Here is a 16544-nt window from a genome sequence, read left to right as displayed (position 1 = left end):
CTACAAACAAGAAATATGTTTCTTTCAATGACACACACACAGATATATTTAGATGTGTATATGCAGATGTGTGAGTGTGTGTATAATATTGTAGGTTTAAATCAAAGTTTAAGAGAAATCATTTGGAAATTTAAATTCCACAGGAAAGAAACATCCCCAAGCATAGAAGAGTTTATCGGTTAATTTGCCAAGTAAATATGTAGGAGTTATAGCTAAAACCCAAGTTAAAAGAGACAGCCAGTAGAAAACATTGACACTGCCATGGACTAGAAAGCATGCTTTTTAATATTAAGGTAGTAAGACTTTTAAAATAAGTTTATCATGAAAGTAAGAGAATAAAAGGTAGTTGTGTGTTCATAAAATTTTTTATTAAACTTTTTTAGAATAGTTTTAGATTTACAGAAAAATTGAAAAGATAGTACAGATAGGATCCATACATGTCACACCCATGAAACATTTGTCACAATAAATGAACCAATCTGTGCATGTTCAGTCGCAAAGTCCCGTCCAACTCTTTGCAACTCCAAAGACTATAGCCCTCCACTCCTCTGTCCATGGGATTTTTTTCAGGCAAGAATACTGGAGTAGGTTGCCATTTCCTTCTCCAGCAAACCAATATCAATGCATTATTAAGTCCACACTTTATTCCAATTCCTTTATCATTGTTCAGTTGCTCGGTCATGTCCAACTCTGAGACACCATGGACTGCAGCATGCCAGGCTTCCCTGTCCTTCTTAGCTTTTCATAATTTTTTTTTTTTTCTGTTCCAGGATTCTGTTCAAGATACGGTATTACATTTAGTCATCATGTTACCCTCTTAGCTATGATATTTTCTCAAACTTCTCTTGTTTTTGATAACCTTGGCAGTATTGAGGAGTTACAGGCCTAGTATTTTGTAAGATGTCCCTCAGTTGGAATTTTTCTGATCGTTTTCCCATGATTAGACAGGTGTTATCAGATTTTGGAGGAAAGACCACAGAAGTGCCATTCATATCACACCATATCAAAGGTACATACCATCATCAACATGACTTATTGTTGATGTTGAACTTCATCGTCTGACTGAAGTAGCGTCTGTTAGATTTTTCCACTGTAAAGTGATACATTTTTTAAGAGGGTATTTTGGAGGTAAATTTACTGGACATTTACACTGAGATAATACTCCGAGCAGATTCCTCTGCACTGCTATTAGTTTCCACTAAATGACTGCTGACAAACACTATGAAGAAATTATAATGAACTGGAAATTGATATAGGAAAGTAAAACTCCAAAATAGTGTTAACTTGAATATTCACTTAATGGGGGTGAAAGTGAATTTCTTCTCTTGAATTATGTGTATAATTACCTTAATCCTCTACATCTCTTGGGTAGTGAAGATTTTAGTCTTACTGTCTTAAAAGGTAATCTCAATTGATGGTCATTTTAGTGAGTACTTTTCTATATTGCCTTTCACTGAACAATAAACACCGAATACTGGAATAATGTAAAAGACTTGATTTTTTCCATCTTGCTTTAACCTATTTGTGATAAATACAATGTTTCTTGTATATGATTTTAAGATGTTTGCTAAATATTAAAAATAATTTCAATGTGTTCAATTCTTGTAAAATTTATCATATTGAACGTGTAAATTTTTGCTACTATGTTCATTGTACTTAATAATCTATATCCATATTTTGGAGTTGATCAGTATTTATTAGTGGAGCATAAAGAAGTTTTGAATGCATGAATATAACTTGATATACCATGCTTGGTTATTTTGAAATGCCAAAATAACTGTAGGTACTTATAAATTGAATAGATAATCCAGATTATTTTTCCTCTAACTTAAGTTGTTTTGGGTTTTTATTCCTCCTTCCTTGAATCTATTTTATTATTTTTACCTATGTACAATAAGACTTCCTGAAAATGCTAGAATCTTCAACATATAATAGAAGTTGAGCATGACAATAATGTAAGAAAATTCAGAAATCTCAAACAGCATATATCTTTGACTTTTCAAAGTAAATCAAACTACAGCTGTTTTCATTTGACTACACTGTGGACACCCATGGATATTACTGTAAAACGCACATGCATTACACACTGACTTTTTAAAAATGTTTTGAATTAATAAAGAATTCACCCATGTATCCTTAGACAAGTCACTGGTTCCTCATTGGTGTCACATTACAGGAGTAAAGGTACACTTACTTAACTTAAATTGCTTACACATCTGAGGGAAAATAATTTCTGGCTGGATTCTTTACATTATTTTACAAGGTTATTGCTTATCACATTTTTGCACCTTTTATAAGTAATGAAGTATGTTCATGAAATGACTTGTTTTGAAAATTCAGCTGAGAAATCTGAGTCAAGTAGCTCCCCCCAGTTCTGTGCTTAAAACAATATTCAAAGTTGAGTTTAGACTTGAGAAATACCTGTTCCTAAAAGAGATGTAGATAACCCCATCAGTCCTGTTCTATACTCGGATTAGAATTTTTTTAGCTTCGATTTCGATCACTATTTTAAAGCAAGACAATTTTGTAAAACTAGTGTGGCTTTAATTCGCATACAAAATGAAAGAAGATTTGAGTTAGTGGAAGCTTCTAAGCAGCCAAACATATTTCTATTTTGTATTGTTTGGAGAGTGATCTCATTCTTCTGCCTCACTTTGCATTTGTATGTAGAGTACAGAAATGAATACAGCAGAGGCAAGCGCATTTTATAAGAATTTTATACTTAATTTTGATTAGATGACTTAAGGATGACTTAACCTTGCAAAGGACTCCTGTATTTTTATATTTAAAAAATAAAAAATAAAAGTGAGCAGCTTTTCCAGTACGTCAGGTCTCTGTAGAGTTACGCTACCACTCGGTAAACCCTGCTCAAACTAGTTAGGTGGCGAGAGTTCCCCAACTGAGAGTTCAGCCGCAGCATCCCCAGGCCTCTCTGGGTTGTATTATACTCTCCTATACATTCTTCTGGTGGTCTATGAAGAGGTTTTAAAAAATTCAAAAGCATTACGCCAATAAACTTCAGTATTCTGAGCCCTAATCCACCATCTCAAATTGGCGGGCGGGGCCACCGGAGGCGGGGCTCTCAAGGCTTTGCTTGGCAGTGGTTAGCGGCAACAGGAAATGAATGGCTCAACGGCTTTAAAAAGTAGCCGACTAACAAGCGGTAAGTGAGACTAGGCAGAAGAATCGGTTGGAAACAAGTCGTTTAAAAGCTATGTAAATTAAGTGGCAGATAAAGGGCAGGAAAGGAGATTTTGCTAAATCACTCGGTGACTGGTCTTCCGAGTCCACTTGTCACGTCCCCATTAATACGAGCCTTAACCACCGTCGAAAGGAGAAACAGGATCAGGAGAAATGGAAGAGGAGTAAACACACATACACATACTGATGGCCATTCTACAGTTCGCCCTTGGAGACGACAGTCCAGGCTAACATCTGTGTTGTGACCTCAGCTCCTGTAGCTGACACTGAACGGCCCTCCATCGCGGTACTTGAAAGCTTCACTGAGTACCTGAAAAGCAATCTCGAAGTCAGAAAGCGTGATGACAATCTACGCCTTTCCCCTTCCGGCCCAATACTCCGCCCCGGCTCGTTCCAGGAGGCGTTTCTGACCTACCCTTTAGAGGAGGTGCCCGAGGTCTCTCAGACCCGCCCCTACCACGTTTGGCTCAGCTCCTCAACTTCCGGCCTCCGCGAATACTACGGCGTTTAATAATTCATGACCGGAAGTTCCCAACCAGGCTTCCTGGAGGCCCCTTTAAACCGACGCGTGAGTTGGGCGGAGCTCGGATAGGTCTCGCCCCTGTGTCTGAGCCGCGCGGTATCGCGAGATGTGCTCTGTCCGGAACTTCCGGGTCTTGTCTGCCATGGTGGACTGACTGTAGTTATGCGCTCCCCGTTACTTTGGAATATTTTTCGGGGCTTTTGGGCCCGCCGGGATGTTGTCCCGGCCCGCCGACACCTCAGCTGCGGTAACCTGCCCCTGGAGGAGCTGTTTGCACGCGGCGGACCTCTGCGGACCTTCCTCGAGCGCCAGGTAGGCTCTGAAGCCCAGTTACAGGTCAGGCGGCCTGAGCTGGTGGCGGCGGCCAGACTTCTCAGCGACAAGGAGCAGGAGCTGCAGGAGACCCAGCACCTGCTGCATGGTAAGGGCCTGGCCTGGGGGAGCGGGATTCAGAGCCGAGGCTTGACTCTCATTTGCCCTTTGCACCAAGCCGCCGCTCACGGCTCCACACATCTGATTTTGAAGTTTATACTCAGTTGCAGCTCTTTATGGTTTACACCAGAGGTCAAGACATCATTATGTGAGTTCTGGTCCCGTCCTCTCCTTGTGCTCTCTTGACAGTGCTGTACGCCCTTTTACAAAACTTAAGTTGACTTTAATTGGTTGCGTATTTAATAGCAGGAGATGAGCTCACCGAAGACAAGGCCCTGTTCCTCTTAAGGAGTTGAGAGCAGTGTTTCTCAGTATGGTAGAGCGGCCACCTGCAAAAGTGAAGGAGAAATGGGTGCTAAGTAAACCCAGACTGGAACTCTGAGACTTAGAAACATGCGGCGGTTTTAACAAGCTTGCCAAGTGATTCATGCCCATTCGAATCTGGATGGGGTCCAAGTTACTTAATTTGCACAAATTCCTGGGGATGACTAGTGGCTGGCCTGTGGCCCATACAGAGGAAAGGTTCTAGAGAGGGTCACAGGCTACTGAAGCAAGAAAATTAATTCTGATACAGCTGATAAGTGAGAACATAGATCAGTAAAGACCTGGGAGACCAAGGAGAACTTGAAAGGAGAAAGGCTTGTACAGGGATAAAGGCCCAACCTTAGATGATATAATAATAGTTTAACTTTTATCGATCCTTTGCCTACTCTAGGTTTTGCTTTTCTTTATCTATTAACTCATCCAGTTCACATACTAAACTATGAAGTAGGTTCTATTAGCCTCATGCAACAGAAGAGGAACCTGAGATACAAAGAGAACATAGCTCTGCCCAGGTTACACTGCTTTTAAGGAATAGAGCTTGAATAGGACCGACTCCAAATCTCATGCTCTTAATCACTGACTTCTCTGTTAACTGAGGAAGGGGGTAGGTTTGGGGAGGCGAGGGGTGGGGGTGGGGTGGGGGGGTTAACCATTTTGTAAGAGGGCTCAAATACTAACCTGCCAAGTTTAGTTTTATCCTTTTGGCAGAAGGAAGCCAGCAGAAGCTTTTGGATTGGGAGTGAATAATAGGAATAGCTTTGTTGCTTAGGAACTTTGATGGGTGGCAGTTTAGAAGCAATCTGAAACAGGACTAAAGATGCCGTGGAAGACAGAAGGCTAATGCAACTGTACAGTTGAGACTTAAGGAGAGTCTAAGTTAAGTGATTTAAGAGAAGAAGCTGCCCAGAGTGTTAAAGAAAAAAAAAAATAGAAGTAGTATCTTTTAGGGGAAAATTAAATCAATTTCATAAGCCAAGCTTCAAGTCCAAGTAGCAGCCACAAAGCCTTAATATAAAAAAAAATTATATTCATTACATGTTGAAATTGATAGTGTTTGGGGGACCTGAATTAAATAAAATGTGGTATTTAAGTTAGATAACTTCTGTACTCTAGCTCCAGTCTTCATCTTAACTGGAACACTACATTTCAGAACTAATAAGGCCCCTTAGAAGTCATCCAACTTAGATCTTTCATTTTACTCTTGAGACTACTAAGATTCAGAGAAGTTAGGAGTGATGTTCTGCAAGAACCTTAGTGGTTGAACTGGGGCTCTAATTCACTTTTGCTTTTTTTAATGAAGCACGTTTTTCCATTTCACCAAATCTCATAAACCATTCTTGCCAAAATAATTTCCTGCCATGTCACCAACACTCCCTGTATTTGTTTATCTCAATTTGCTGTTGCTATTATCTCTCATTGAGTTAATCCTTTTTCCGCCCATCCCTAAAACAAGCAAAAAATTCCTTCTGCATGCTGTTATTTTTATATTTAACCATATAACATTTTAGGCTGTTATTTTTTGTGAGCTTTTCTCCCCTAGAATAATATAAAGAAACTAATATGATCTAAAATCCTGCCTTGAGGGCAAGTCTTAGATGTTATTCCCAGTTCCCAGCATAATTGGTTCTTAGTAAATGATTGAGACATTCCAGCCAATACAGAGTTTGATCTTTCAACAGAGATGACAAACTGTAGTAGCTAATACAATTTCCCCTTCTCTCCTTTTTATAGGCTGCATGTTGTCCGTCAGATAGAGGAAAGAGGAGGTATATTTTGTAAGGTAAAAGTGAAAACTAGATGAAATAAGAACTAGAGTAAAGCCTGAAAGAGAAGAAGAGTACTTCATGTAAATACTCTGTAAATATCAGGCAGGGTCTAAATGTTTAGGTGGATACTTTTATATTAATAAGCATTTACTAATAAGACAATAAATAACTTTCTACTTTTTAACTCAGTGTTGGCTTTACTAATGGTACCTTATATTCCCCTCTGATCTAACTCACTCAGTGCATTCATTTGTTATTGTAGAGTCTAAGTTTGAAGACTAAAAGCATATTTGTTAATATGAATAGTTGGGGGAGGAAGAATTATAGAAAAGTTTAGTAGCTTCTTTGTATTTTCCTATAGAGATTATTTCAACTTCTACCCTTCTCATCAGGAAAAAAGTTTTTGTTTTTTAACTGCATGCTCATAAAAACTAGTGCACAAAGTGCTATAAATTAATGACAGTTATTAAAAAAGGATAATTGTTACATTTCCCTTTAGCAATGACAAAACTTTTACCTTGAACTCTGTTAGCTATTTAATACTAATTCAGGAAAACTCAACCTGCTGCCTTTTTTTCTTAGATGAAAATGAGGACTTAAGGAAACTTGCCGAAAATGAAATAACTTCATGTGAAAAAGAAATAGCTCAATTAAAGCAACAGGTATGGCATTTGTGCGAAGAATAAAGCATTCTGCTATTACTTATAATATATTTTATCAGAACTTTATAAAAGCAAGTCAAGAATAATCAGTGTGCTGGTATTTACAATTATAAACCTGGTTTTTAAAGCAGAAAAAGCAAACTCCCTGTAGCTCTGTTTTTATCATACTAAAAGGATTGTAGAAGTCTGAAAGAAAGGTGAATGTCACATTAATAGAATTTTCCAAGAAGGCAATGAAATGTTGGTAATATGTTTTCTCTCTTTTGTTTTTTGAGAGAGGTGAGGGTGGGGGTAGACATGAGTAGAAGAGACTGTGGAGCAATGGTAGGTGGAAGCAGGAATATTTCTTTATCTTTTTGTCTTTGACACTCTTACGGAGTGCCAGCCTAGACTAGGCCCCTCAGGATTTTGAAAACAGAATTGCATTTATATCTAAGAGTATTGACTTTATATCTAGGAGAACTGCAGAAGAACATATTAAGTTAGATGAAAAATCATGAAATTAGATCCATTGTTTGTTAATTCTATAAAACAGAGCTTAAAAGTTTACAGCAGTTATCTCTGGAAATATAAGTGAAAGAACATGATAAAGTGACGACGGAGCTTGGAACTGGGATGCTTAACTTAGAAATTCTATTTCTTTACTGAAGTGTGGAATTTACCAAAAATTAATTTCCCCACCACCTACTCTAGAAGAAAAGTTCCACAATAGACAGAAAAGTCTCAGGTAACTTGCCTTCTACTCTATAAACTTTCTGTGAGAAGAATGCGTGTATTAACAATTTCTGTTCATTGCCTAGTAATTCACAGGTGTAAGTTGCATCATGCTAGTTCAAGATGGGAATGGTCACATTCTATTGGCACAGGCTAGAGCGATGGAAATGGAGAAGGCAATGGTACCCCACTCCAGTACTCTTGTCTGGAGAATCCCATGGACGGAGGAGCCGGGTGGGCTGCAGTCCATGGGCTTGCTAAGAGTCAGACACGACTGAGCGACTTCACTCACTTGTCACTTTCATGCATTGGAGAAGGAGATGGTAACCCACTCCAGCGTTCTTGCCTGGAGAATCTCAGGGATGGGGGAGCCTGGTGGGCTGCTGTCTGTGGGGTCGCACAGAGTCGGGCACGACTGAAGCGACTTAGCAGCAGCAGCAGGGCGATGGAAAAGTAGGAAAACAAGGATGGCTCCTGACCAACACAGAGTGGTGATGTTTCAGAACTCAGGTAGACTTGGGTTCAAGTTGTAGCCCTTCACTTTCTAGTTATAGGGTATTGGCCAACTAGAGTTAAACTTATTAGTTAAGTTAAACTTAGAGAAACTTAGTTTTCACATCTTAAGGTGGAGCTATTAATAGCACGTGCCCAAGATGTATTAAGAATTAAAATACATGAAGTACTTAGCAGAGTGCCTGTCTATTAAAGAACCATTTTTATAAATGTTGGCAGCTTTTCTTTCTTAATTCACCTCATCTGAGAAGTCTTTATTCTATGTCTCTGTGATTAATACACATTGAAGTGTGAAACATACAATTTTAATGGAAGGAAGACTGACTTAGGCACAAGGATCTGAGTTCCAGTAACTGACACTTGGCTTTTTAATTCACCATTGCACTCTGTTATAACAAACAATCTCATTTTCTTTGACCTGTAAAATTGGGGAATTGGACCAGATCATCTCTAAGAGCCTCTCCAGTTCCAAAATTGCGAGTGTCTCTTCCATATTAAAGAAGCTTAGTAGAAATACAAATGCAATCTGAGTGTTCTTTTCCTGCCATAAGTGAAGTGAAGTCACTCAGTCGTGTCCGACGCTTTGCGACCCCATGAACTGCAGCCTCCCAGGCTCCTCTGTCCATGGGATTTTCCAGGCAAGAGTAGGGGAGTGGGTTGCCATTTCCATCTCCAATAGTAGGCTATAAATCTCCAAGGATTGCTTCTTCTGCCTGCTACACACAATACAGTGTCCTACTCACAGCAAGGACTTAATTATTAACCGAATAGAGAGCTAATATAAAGTATACATGAACACCAAAAAGAAATAAACTTGTAAGTTTTAGCTGAACCTTATAGCATTTGTAATGTAGTTGTAACATTAATATTTTTGGAAGTTGTGCATTGTATGGTCTAATTGGTAAGATGGTGGAATAGTAATCAGCAATATTAAGGTATTTGCTTAGAGAAACTTTTTTAAGTAAATTAAATACTTAAAATTCTATATCTAATCACTGAGCTCTTTTTCAAAAAGCTTTGAATCTTAATTATAGGAGGGGTGATATTTTTTATTTGCAGATTATCTTACTTTTGGTTCCCTCAGAAGAAACAGATAAAAATGATTTGATCCTGGAGGTAACTGCAGGAGTTGGGGGTCAGGAGGCAATGTTGTTTACCTCAGAGATATTTGATATGTATCAGCAGTATGCTGCATTTAAAAGATGGCATTTTGAAACCCTGGAATATTTTCCAAGTGAAATAGGTCAGTAAACTGTTTGGTTTGGTTTGAGAAAAGCATAGATTTTATTTATTTGTCTATGTGTATTTTAGGGAAAGGGTTGGAAAGACCATGATTAAGCTTTATAATTTTTGTTAAGGATGATTAAGTTGTTTTATGCTTATCATTTATTTAATAACTGTTGCTGTTCAGTTGCTAAGTTGTGTCCACCTCTTCGCGACCCCATGAACTGCAGCATGCCAGTCTTCCCTGACCTTCACTATCTCCCAGAGTTTGCTCAAACTTAATAATGTTGAATGTAGAAATATTACCAGTTTTCAAATGGCCTATAAAATACTTGTCATTCAGTGACTAACGGTCTTTTAAAAGTAGTTCTTCAGGGTGTTACTGAGTCAGTTTGTTGACTCCATAAATGCTTTATTTTTAATAATTATAAGCAATAAAGATACTAAAACACTGAATATCATAGACTTGCTAAAGGCTTTCAGTGATTCACAGTTGATGTGTTTATATAATTTTGTAGCTCCTTTAATTATATTTCAAGATAGAAGTGATGGTCAGTTATTTATAACTGGCAGGAATAACAAACCTCTTTCACCAATGTTTTCAAGGTGGCCTTAGACATGCGTCCGCCAGCATTGGGGGTTCAGAAGCCTATAAGCACATGAAGTTTGAAGGAGGTGTGCACAGAGTCCAGAGAGTGCCCAGGACAGAGAAGCAAGGCCGCATCCACACCAGCACCATGACTGTAGCCATCTTACCCCAGCCCACCGAGGTGAGGCACCATAGCCCCCACTCCTGGGAGTCCTAGCCCAGCACAGCGCCTTGCCCCCAAGTAACACTCGCCTCACTGAACTGAGTATCTCCTTTTCTTACTCGACTTTCATCTTGTATTTGAGTTGGTTTTTCAAGTATATTAGGACAGTCCAATAGGTATGATTTTAACAATAAATGCTAAGAATGAAGGATATATAAGTGAACTGAAGGGCTTCCCTCGTGGCTCAGTGGTAAAGAACCCGCCTGCCAATGTTGGAGATGCGGGTTCAATTCCTGGGTTGGAAAGACCCCCTGGAGAAAGAAATGGCAACCCACTCCTGTATTCTTGCCTCGGAAATCCCATGGACAGAGGAGCCTGGAGGGCTGCAGTCCATGGGGTTGCAAGTCGAACATGTTCAGTTCAGTCGCTCAGTCGGGTCCGACTCTTTGCGACCCAATAGACTGCAGCACGCCAGGTTTGCCTGTCCATCACCAACTCCCGGAGCTTACTCAAACTCATGTCCATTGAGTTGATGATGCCATCTAACCATCTCATCCTCTGTCGTCCCCTTCTCCTCCTGCCTTCCATCTTTCCCAGCATCAGAGTCTTTTCAAATGAGTCAGTTCTTTGCATCAGGTGGCCGAAGGATTGGAGCTTCAGCTTCAACATCAGTCCTTCCAATGAATATTCAGGACTGATTTCCTTTAGGATGGACTGGTTGGATCTCCTTGCAGTCCAAGGGACTCTCAAGAGTCTTCTCCAACCACAGTTCAAAAGCATCAATTCTTCAGCGCTCAGCTTTCTTTATAGTTCAACTCTCACATCCATACATGACTGTTGGAAAAACAATAACTTTGATTAGAAGGACCTTTGTTGGCCAAGTAATGTCTCTGCTTTTTAATATGCTGTCTAGGTTGGTCATGGCTTTTCTACCAAGGAGCAAGTGTCTTTTAATTTCTTGGCTGCAGTCACCATCTGCAGTGATTTTGGAGTCAAAAAAAATAAAGTCTGTCACTGTTTCCATTGTTTCCCCATCTAATTTGCTATGAAGTGATGGGACCGGATGCCATGATGTTAGTTTTCTGAATGTTGAGTTTTAAGTCAACTTTTTCACTCTCCTCTTTCACTTTCATCAGGAGGCTCTTTAGTTCTTCACTTTCTGCCATAAGGGTGTTGTCATCTGCATATCTGAAGTTACTGATATTTCTCCCAGCAATCTTGATTCCAGCTTGTGTTTCATCCAACCTGGCATTTCACATGATGTACTCTGCATAGAAGTTAAATAAGTAGGGTGACAATATAGAGCCTTGACATACTCCTTTCCCTATTTGGAACCAGTCTGTTGTTCCATGTCCAGTTCTAACTATTTCTTCCTGACCTGCATACAGATTTCTCAGGAGGCAAGTCAGGTGGTCTGGTATTCCCATCTCTTTAAGAATTTTCCAGTTTGTTGTGATCCACACAGCCAAAGGCTTTGGCGTAGTCAGTAAAGCAGAAGTAGATGTCTTTCTGGAACTCTCTTTCTTTTTTGATGATCCATCGAATGTTGGCAGTTTGATCTCTGGTTGCTCTGCTTTTTCTATATCCAGCTTGAACATGTGGAAGTTTACGGTTCACGTATTCTTGAAGCCTGGCTTGGAGAATTTTGAGCATTACTTTGCTAGCATGTGAGATGAGTGCAGTTGTGCGGTCGTTTGAATATTCTTTGGCATTGCCTTTCTTTGGAATCAGAATGAAAACTGACCTTTTCCAGTCCTATGGCCACTGCTGAGTTTTTCAAATTGCTGGCATATTGAGTGAAGCACTTTCACAGCATCATCTTTTAGGGTTTGAAAGAGCTTAACTAGAATTCCATCACCTCCACTAGCTTTGTTCGTAGTGATGCTTCCTAAGGCCCACTTGACTTCACATTCCAGGATGTCTGGCTCTAGGTGAGTGATCACACCATCATGGTTATCTAGGTCATGAAGATCTTTTTTGTACAGTTCTGTGTATTCTTGCCTCCTCATCTTAATATCTTCTGCTTCTGTTAGTCTATACCATTTCTGTCCTTTATTGTGCCCATCTTTGCATGACTTGTTGACTAAACAACAACAAAGTCATATAATCTTGCATTGTCCATTTTTTCTCCACTACTAAGCTTACAACAGGTATTTTGAGACCATCTAAAGGAGAAACAATATTAAATAGAGTTTACGAGCCACTTGCCTTTATAAAGACTTGCTTTGTGTGACTTGTTCCCAGAATATCGATAGCAAGAATCCTGTTTTAACAAAGGGTAACTACTTTACAGAATTGCTACTTTATAATCCAATCATATTAAAATAGTAACACATCACTACATTGTACACAATGAGTATATTTTATTTTCACCAGCAAATTCTCAGTCTATATATTTTTAAGTAGCTTAGTTGGGAAGTTCTAGTTTGCTTACATCACTTACGCTGAAAAGTGATGGGAAATTTGTAACTTGTTTTTTAGAATGAAATAAGAAGCATGTGAGAAGGAAGCTTGAGGATTTCTGTTATTACTTTTTAGGGAAAGTCTGTATTACTGTCTAGTTGGGTACATGGAGTTCCTTTCTTTAGTCTAATTTTTGTAGGAAATCTAGGTGAGGAACAGGATAGTTAAGGGAGAGAGGGAAGCAGGATAAATGGCAAAAGCGACACCTTGATACTAGTCACTTTGGCTTAAGCATCTTGGAGATGGAAGTTTTCAGGAAAAGATGGAGACTGAGGTCCATATATCATCTCATTTTATTCTTCCTAGCAACAGTAAAGAGCTACATAGGGAGACCTAGAAGGCCTGTGAATGATAAGATGCCTGCTGCTAGAGTTGTGGACATCTCACCGACTGGGTATAGTTCATGCAAGAGCTTTTTAAATGCAGTACTTTGGATGGTGACTGCCAGGACAGAGCATTTGCTGACATCAGATCCAGTGTATTTGTGAATTGAGTCTGTATCCTTAACTTCTTGGTATTTGCCATTTCCATTCATCTCTGCTCTGCCTCTTAGTATGTTTAAATCCTCTTGTATTTAAAATGAAACAAAATAAAACCTTCCTATATTGTTTTAGTGTCATTTTTTTTTCTCCGCCAAAGTCTTTTGAACTCAGAAATCATTTTAGTGATTATATTATATTCACATTTCTATTAATAGCCGAGATCTGCCATTGGTAATACGAGGGTAATTTACAGAGAAGTCTAGTTTTTGAAGATTAGGGAGGGTTTGTTTTTATTTTGCATTTTATTTTGATACTTATCCACTGTGTGCATGCTAAGACACTTTAGTCGTGTCTGACGCTTTGTGACCTTATGGACTGTAGCCTATCAGGCTCCTCTGTGCATGGGATTCTCCAGGCAAGAATACTGGAGTGGGTTACCATTCCCTCCTCCAGGGGATCTTCCTGTCCCAGGGATTGAACCTGCGTCTCTTAGGTCTCCTGCACTGGCAGGTGGCTGCTTTACCACTAGTGCCACCTGGGAAGCCCCACTCTTCCAGTAAGAAAGTCTTAAAAAAAATGGTATCCTTCCAGTTACTTTTTGTTCTTAAAATTAAACCTTCCAAATCTTATATAATTATCTATGGCATGCATTTTTATAAATAATTCTCTTTGAACAGATCACACATGTAATTTTCAAAACTCCCAACTTTTCTCTTACGTATAGATTAACCTGGTGATTAATCCTAAGGATTTGAGGATTGATACTAAGCGAGCCAGTGGAGCTGGGGGGCAGCATGTGAACACCACGGACAGTGCTGTCCGGATTGTTCATCTCCCAACGGGTGCGTGGTTCCTTCTTCAACATAAAAATCAAACTCTGAATGATGTTTCCTCTGAAATAGATCTTCTGTTACCAGAGACGTATAGACTACTAGGAACTATTTATTTTCAATACTTGATTTATCTAGATTCCTTAGCTGAAACTCTGTAGGATAATTACAAAGCCAGGAAGAGGGAGAGATCCATGCCCAGGAAATTTCCACGTTAGTGATTATATCACTAATTTAAAAAAAAAATCCTCACAGTGAAGTAATACCATGGGTGGTTCTTTATAAGAAAATGCTCTAAATCACCAGTTTTTAGTGTTTTTTGGAGGGAGGAGGAAATGAATTCCTTTGAGAAAATGAAAACTTGGACCTTCTACCCAGAAACATGCTTATATGCAAAGTTTTGCATGTAATTTCAGAGGCTTCTTTCAGTTAAGTCTATCTGCAGACATCTGGGGGTTCTGTCCTGATTAGTGTTAGGCAGTGGAGCTGTAATTTTTCTTAATTCTTTAGAATTGTGGTAGATAGAACTGTATCTGTTTTTACAAGTATTGCTCCGGTGACTTAGATGTGAAAAAGAGCACTGGGATAGGAAACCTCAATCTTCCTATAAATGATCTCAGATAGGTGTAATTTCCATGGTGGATAGTGCCTGATGGGAGTGCTTGGTTGATTTTTTTTTTTTTTTAATGAGAAAATTCTCATGTTAAACTTTAACATGATGATTTATGTAACACATTGTATATAAACAGGAATAAAAAAAGTGAACCTCAAAAATATTAATAGTGATTATCTCTGGTAATAAAATTAACTTTTATAATTCAGTTTGTATAATGAGTAGTTGACTACATTTTTTAAAAAATTGTGGTGACTAGCTAAAAGTAACAGAAAATAATCCATATTAAATGACTAATGCTTACTGTTTGGTATGTATGCTTTCAGTATGTAAATATTTTGAGCTGTAAGTCCAGTTTTCAATTTTCTAATAACTATAAAGTTACCTGTTATGTGTATAGTATTCCTTTTTTTATATTAGAGTCCTCTATTTTTTCCTTCATAATGCAAGAAGAAAAAGGATGAGAAGGAAAAGGAGTATTCCTTGATAATACATGAAGAAGATTTTTCTATTAAAACTCTTTTAATTCTCATAACATTATTCAGGTATTGTTTCCGAATGCCAACAAGAAAGATCTCAACTGAAAAATAAAGAGATGGCTATGAAAAAGTTACGTGCAAAACTGTACAGCCTGCAGCTAGAAGAAGAAACAAGTAAACGATACACTGCTAGGAAGATTCAGGTAAAACTGAATTTTTAAAAATGCTTTGAAAGGATAAAAATATTTTTAAATTACCCAGTTTTTATATGTGTTAAAATTATTTCATTGTATTTGTCAAAATTAAATATAATTCATGTTGTTCAACCAAGGGCTTGTTTTATAGTAATCTTATTACACGTTTACACTGTTTTTTGTATTCAAAGGTGTCTTTCTCAGACTTTTCTGCAAAGTTATCTTAAAAAGATGTACCAAATTCCCGTTCATTTTGAATCCTTTCAAAATTATGGAAGAAAGTTGGAACAGAAATTGAACTTACCTTCTTCTGTTTGGCAGTTGATTTTATAATTACAGACCCCTTCTATTAGCTCCTTATTATGGAGAGTTGATCACTTTGTCATCACTGATGATAATCAGATTAATTCAGAGATTATATATATTTAGCTACCATTTTTGGATATCAACTCTGTCTGTGCCAGGCTGTATGTGTGCACTAGCACTGTGTAGTAGATGTTATCTGTATTTTAAAAATAGGGAAACTAAAGTTTAAAGTTGAAATAAAGTACTTGAAGTTACAAAGTAAAAAATGGCAGAGAGGATTCAAAATTCAGGTACTAAGCTGTCTGACTTTCAAGCCTATGTTCTTTTTTCTGTATCAAGTTCCTGTGTTATTTGAGAATTCAAAATGTTTAAAATTTGGTTTTTAACATTGTATTTCAAATTATAAACCAAGAGCTTAATCTCCAGGTAAATTAACTTTGTAGATTTAGTTGCCCTGAGTTTAACTGTCTTGTATCCTTTTTTTTCTTTTAATATGTAGATTGGCACAAAAGGAAGGTCAGAGAAAATAAGAACATATAATTTTCCACAGAACCGGGTCACAGATCACAGAATAAACAAGTCACTTCATGATCTTGAAACTTTTATGCAAGGAGAGTACCTACTGGATGAACTTGTACAGTCATTGAAGGACTATGCTAATTATGAATCTTTAGTAGAAATTATTTCTAAAAAAGTTTAAGTTGATTTGTTACTAAAGATTTGTATAGATTCTGAAAATTCTGTTATAGCAAATCAGGTTGTGTATATACAGTGTTCTCTTGAACCACATGAGTTAACACAGTTGAGAGTAACATTTTTAATAAATAGCTAATTTATATAAGTCTCTGAATGTATTAAGTAAGAAAACATACAATATAATCATGAGTCTGGCTGGATATTTTGAACTCTTCCTTAAAAGAAGTAGACAAAGGAAAGTAGTCCTTTGTTTTATGTAAAGTATTCAATGAATGAACAGAAATTTGGTTTAACTCTTAAGGGAAACTTCAAACATGAAATGGTAAGACTGACTTCAGGATGGAGGCCTGAGAGGGAAGGAAAGCCCAGG

The 16544-nt window shown here is 38.0% G+C and overlaps 1 protein-coding gene across 5 annotated transcripts; it reads left to right on the top strand.

Moving 5' to 3' along the window:
- Positions 1-3504: 3504 nt before the first annotated feature.
- Positions 3505-16319, top strand: MTRF1L (mitochondrial translation release factor 1 like). 5 transcript variants are annotated; one of them, XM_043888540.1, is made up of 8 exons: positions 3898-4036; positions 6829-6908; positions 7559-7635; positions 9195-9378; positions 9966-10129; positions 13781-13898; positions 15045-15181; positions 15978-16319. In XM_043888540.1, exons 4-8 carry the CDS (start codon positions 9282-9284, stop codon positions 16176-16178), a joined length of 717 nt encoding a protein of 238 aa, XP_043744475.1. In that variant the 5' UTR covers positions 3898-4036; positions 6829-6908; positions 7559-7635; positions 9195-9281; the 3' UTR covers positions 16179-16319. The 5 variants fall into 5 exon arrangements, with proteins under 5 accessions (XP_043744472.1, XP_043744475.1, XP_043744477.1 ...); XM_043888542.1 differs by having other exon boundaries at positions 7444-7635; XM_043888541.1 differs by lacking the exon at positions 3898-4036 and adding an exon at positions 4131-4145.
- The last annotated feature ends 225 nt before the right edge of the window (positions 16320-16544 follow it).

This window comes from Cervus elaphus, chromosome 26 (assembly GCF_910594005.1).
Source record: "Cervus elaphus chromosome 26, mCerEla1.1, whole genome shotgun sequence".
Taxonomy (NCBI): Eukaryota; Metazoa; Chordata; class Mammalia; order Artiodactyla; family Cervidae; genus Cervus; species Cervus elaphus.
The sequence above is the reverse complement of the archived record's forward strand: the minus strand, read 5'-3'. Positions and strand labels throughout refer to the sequence as shown.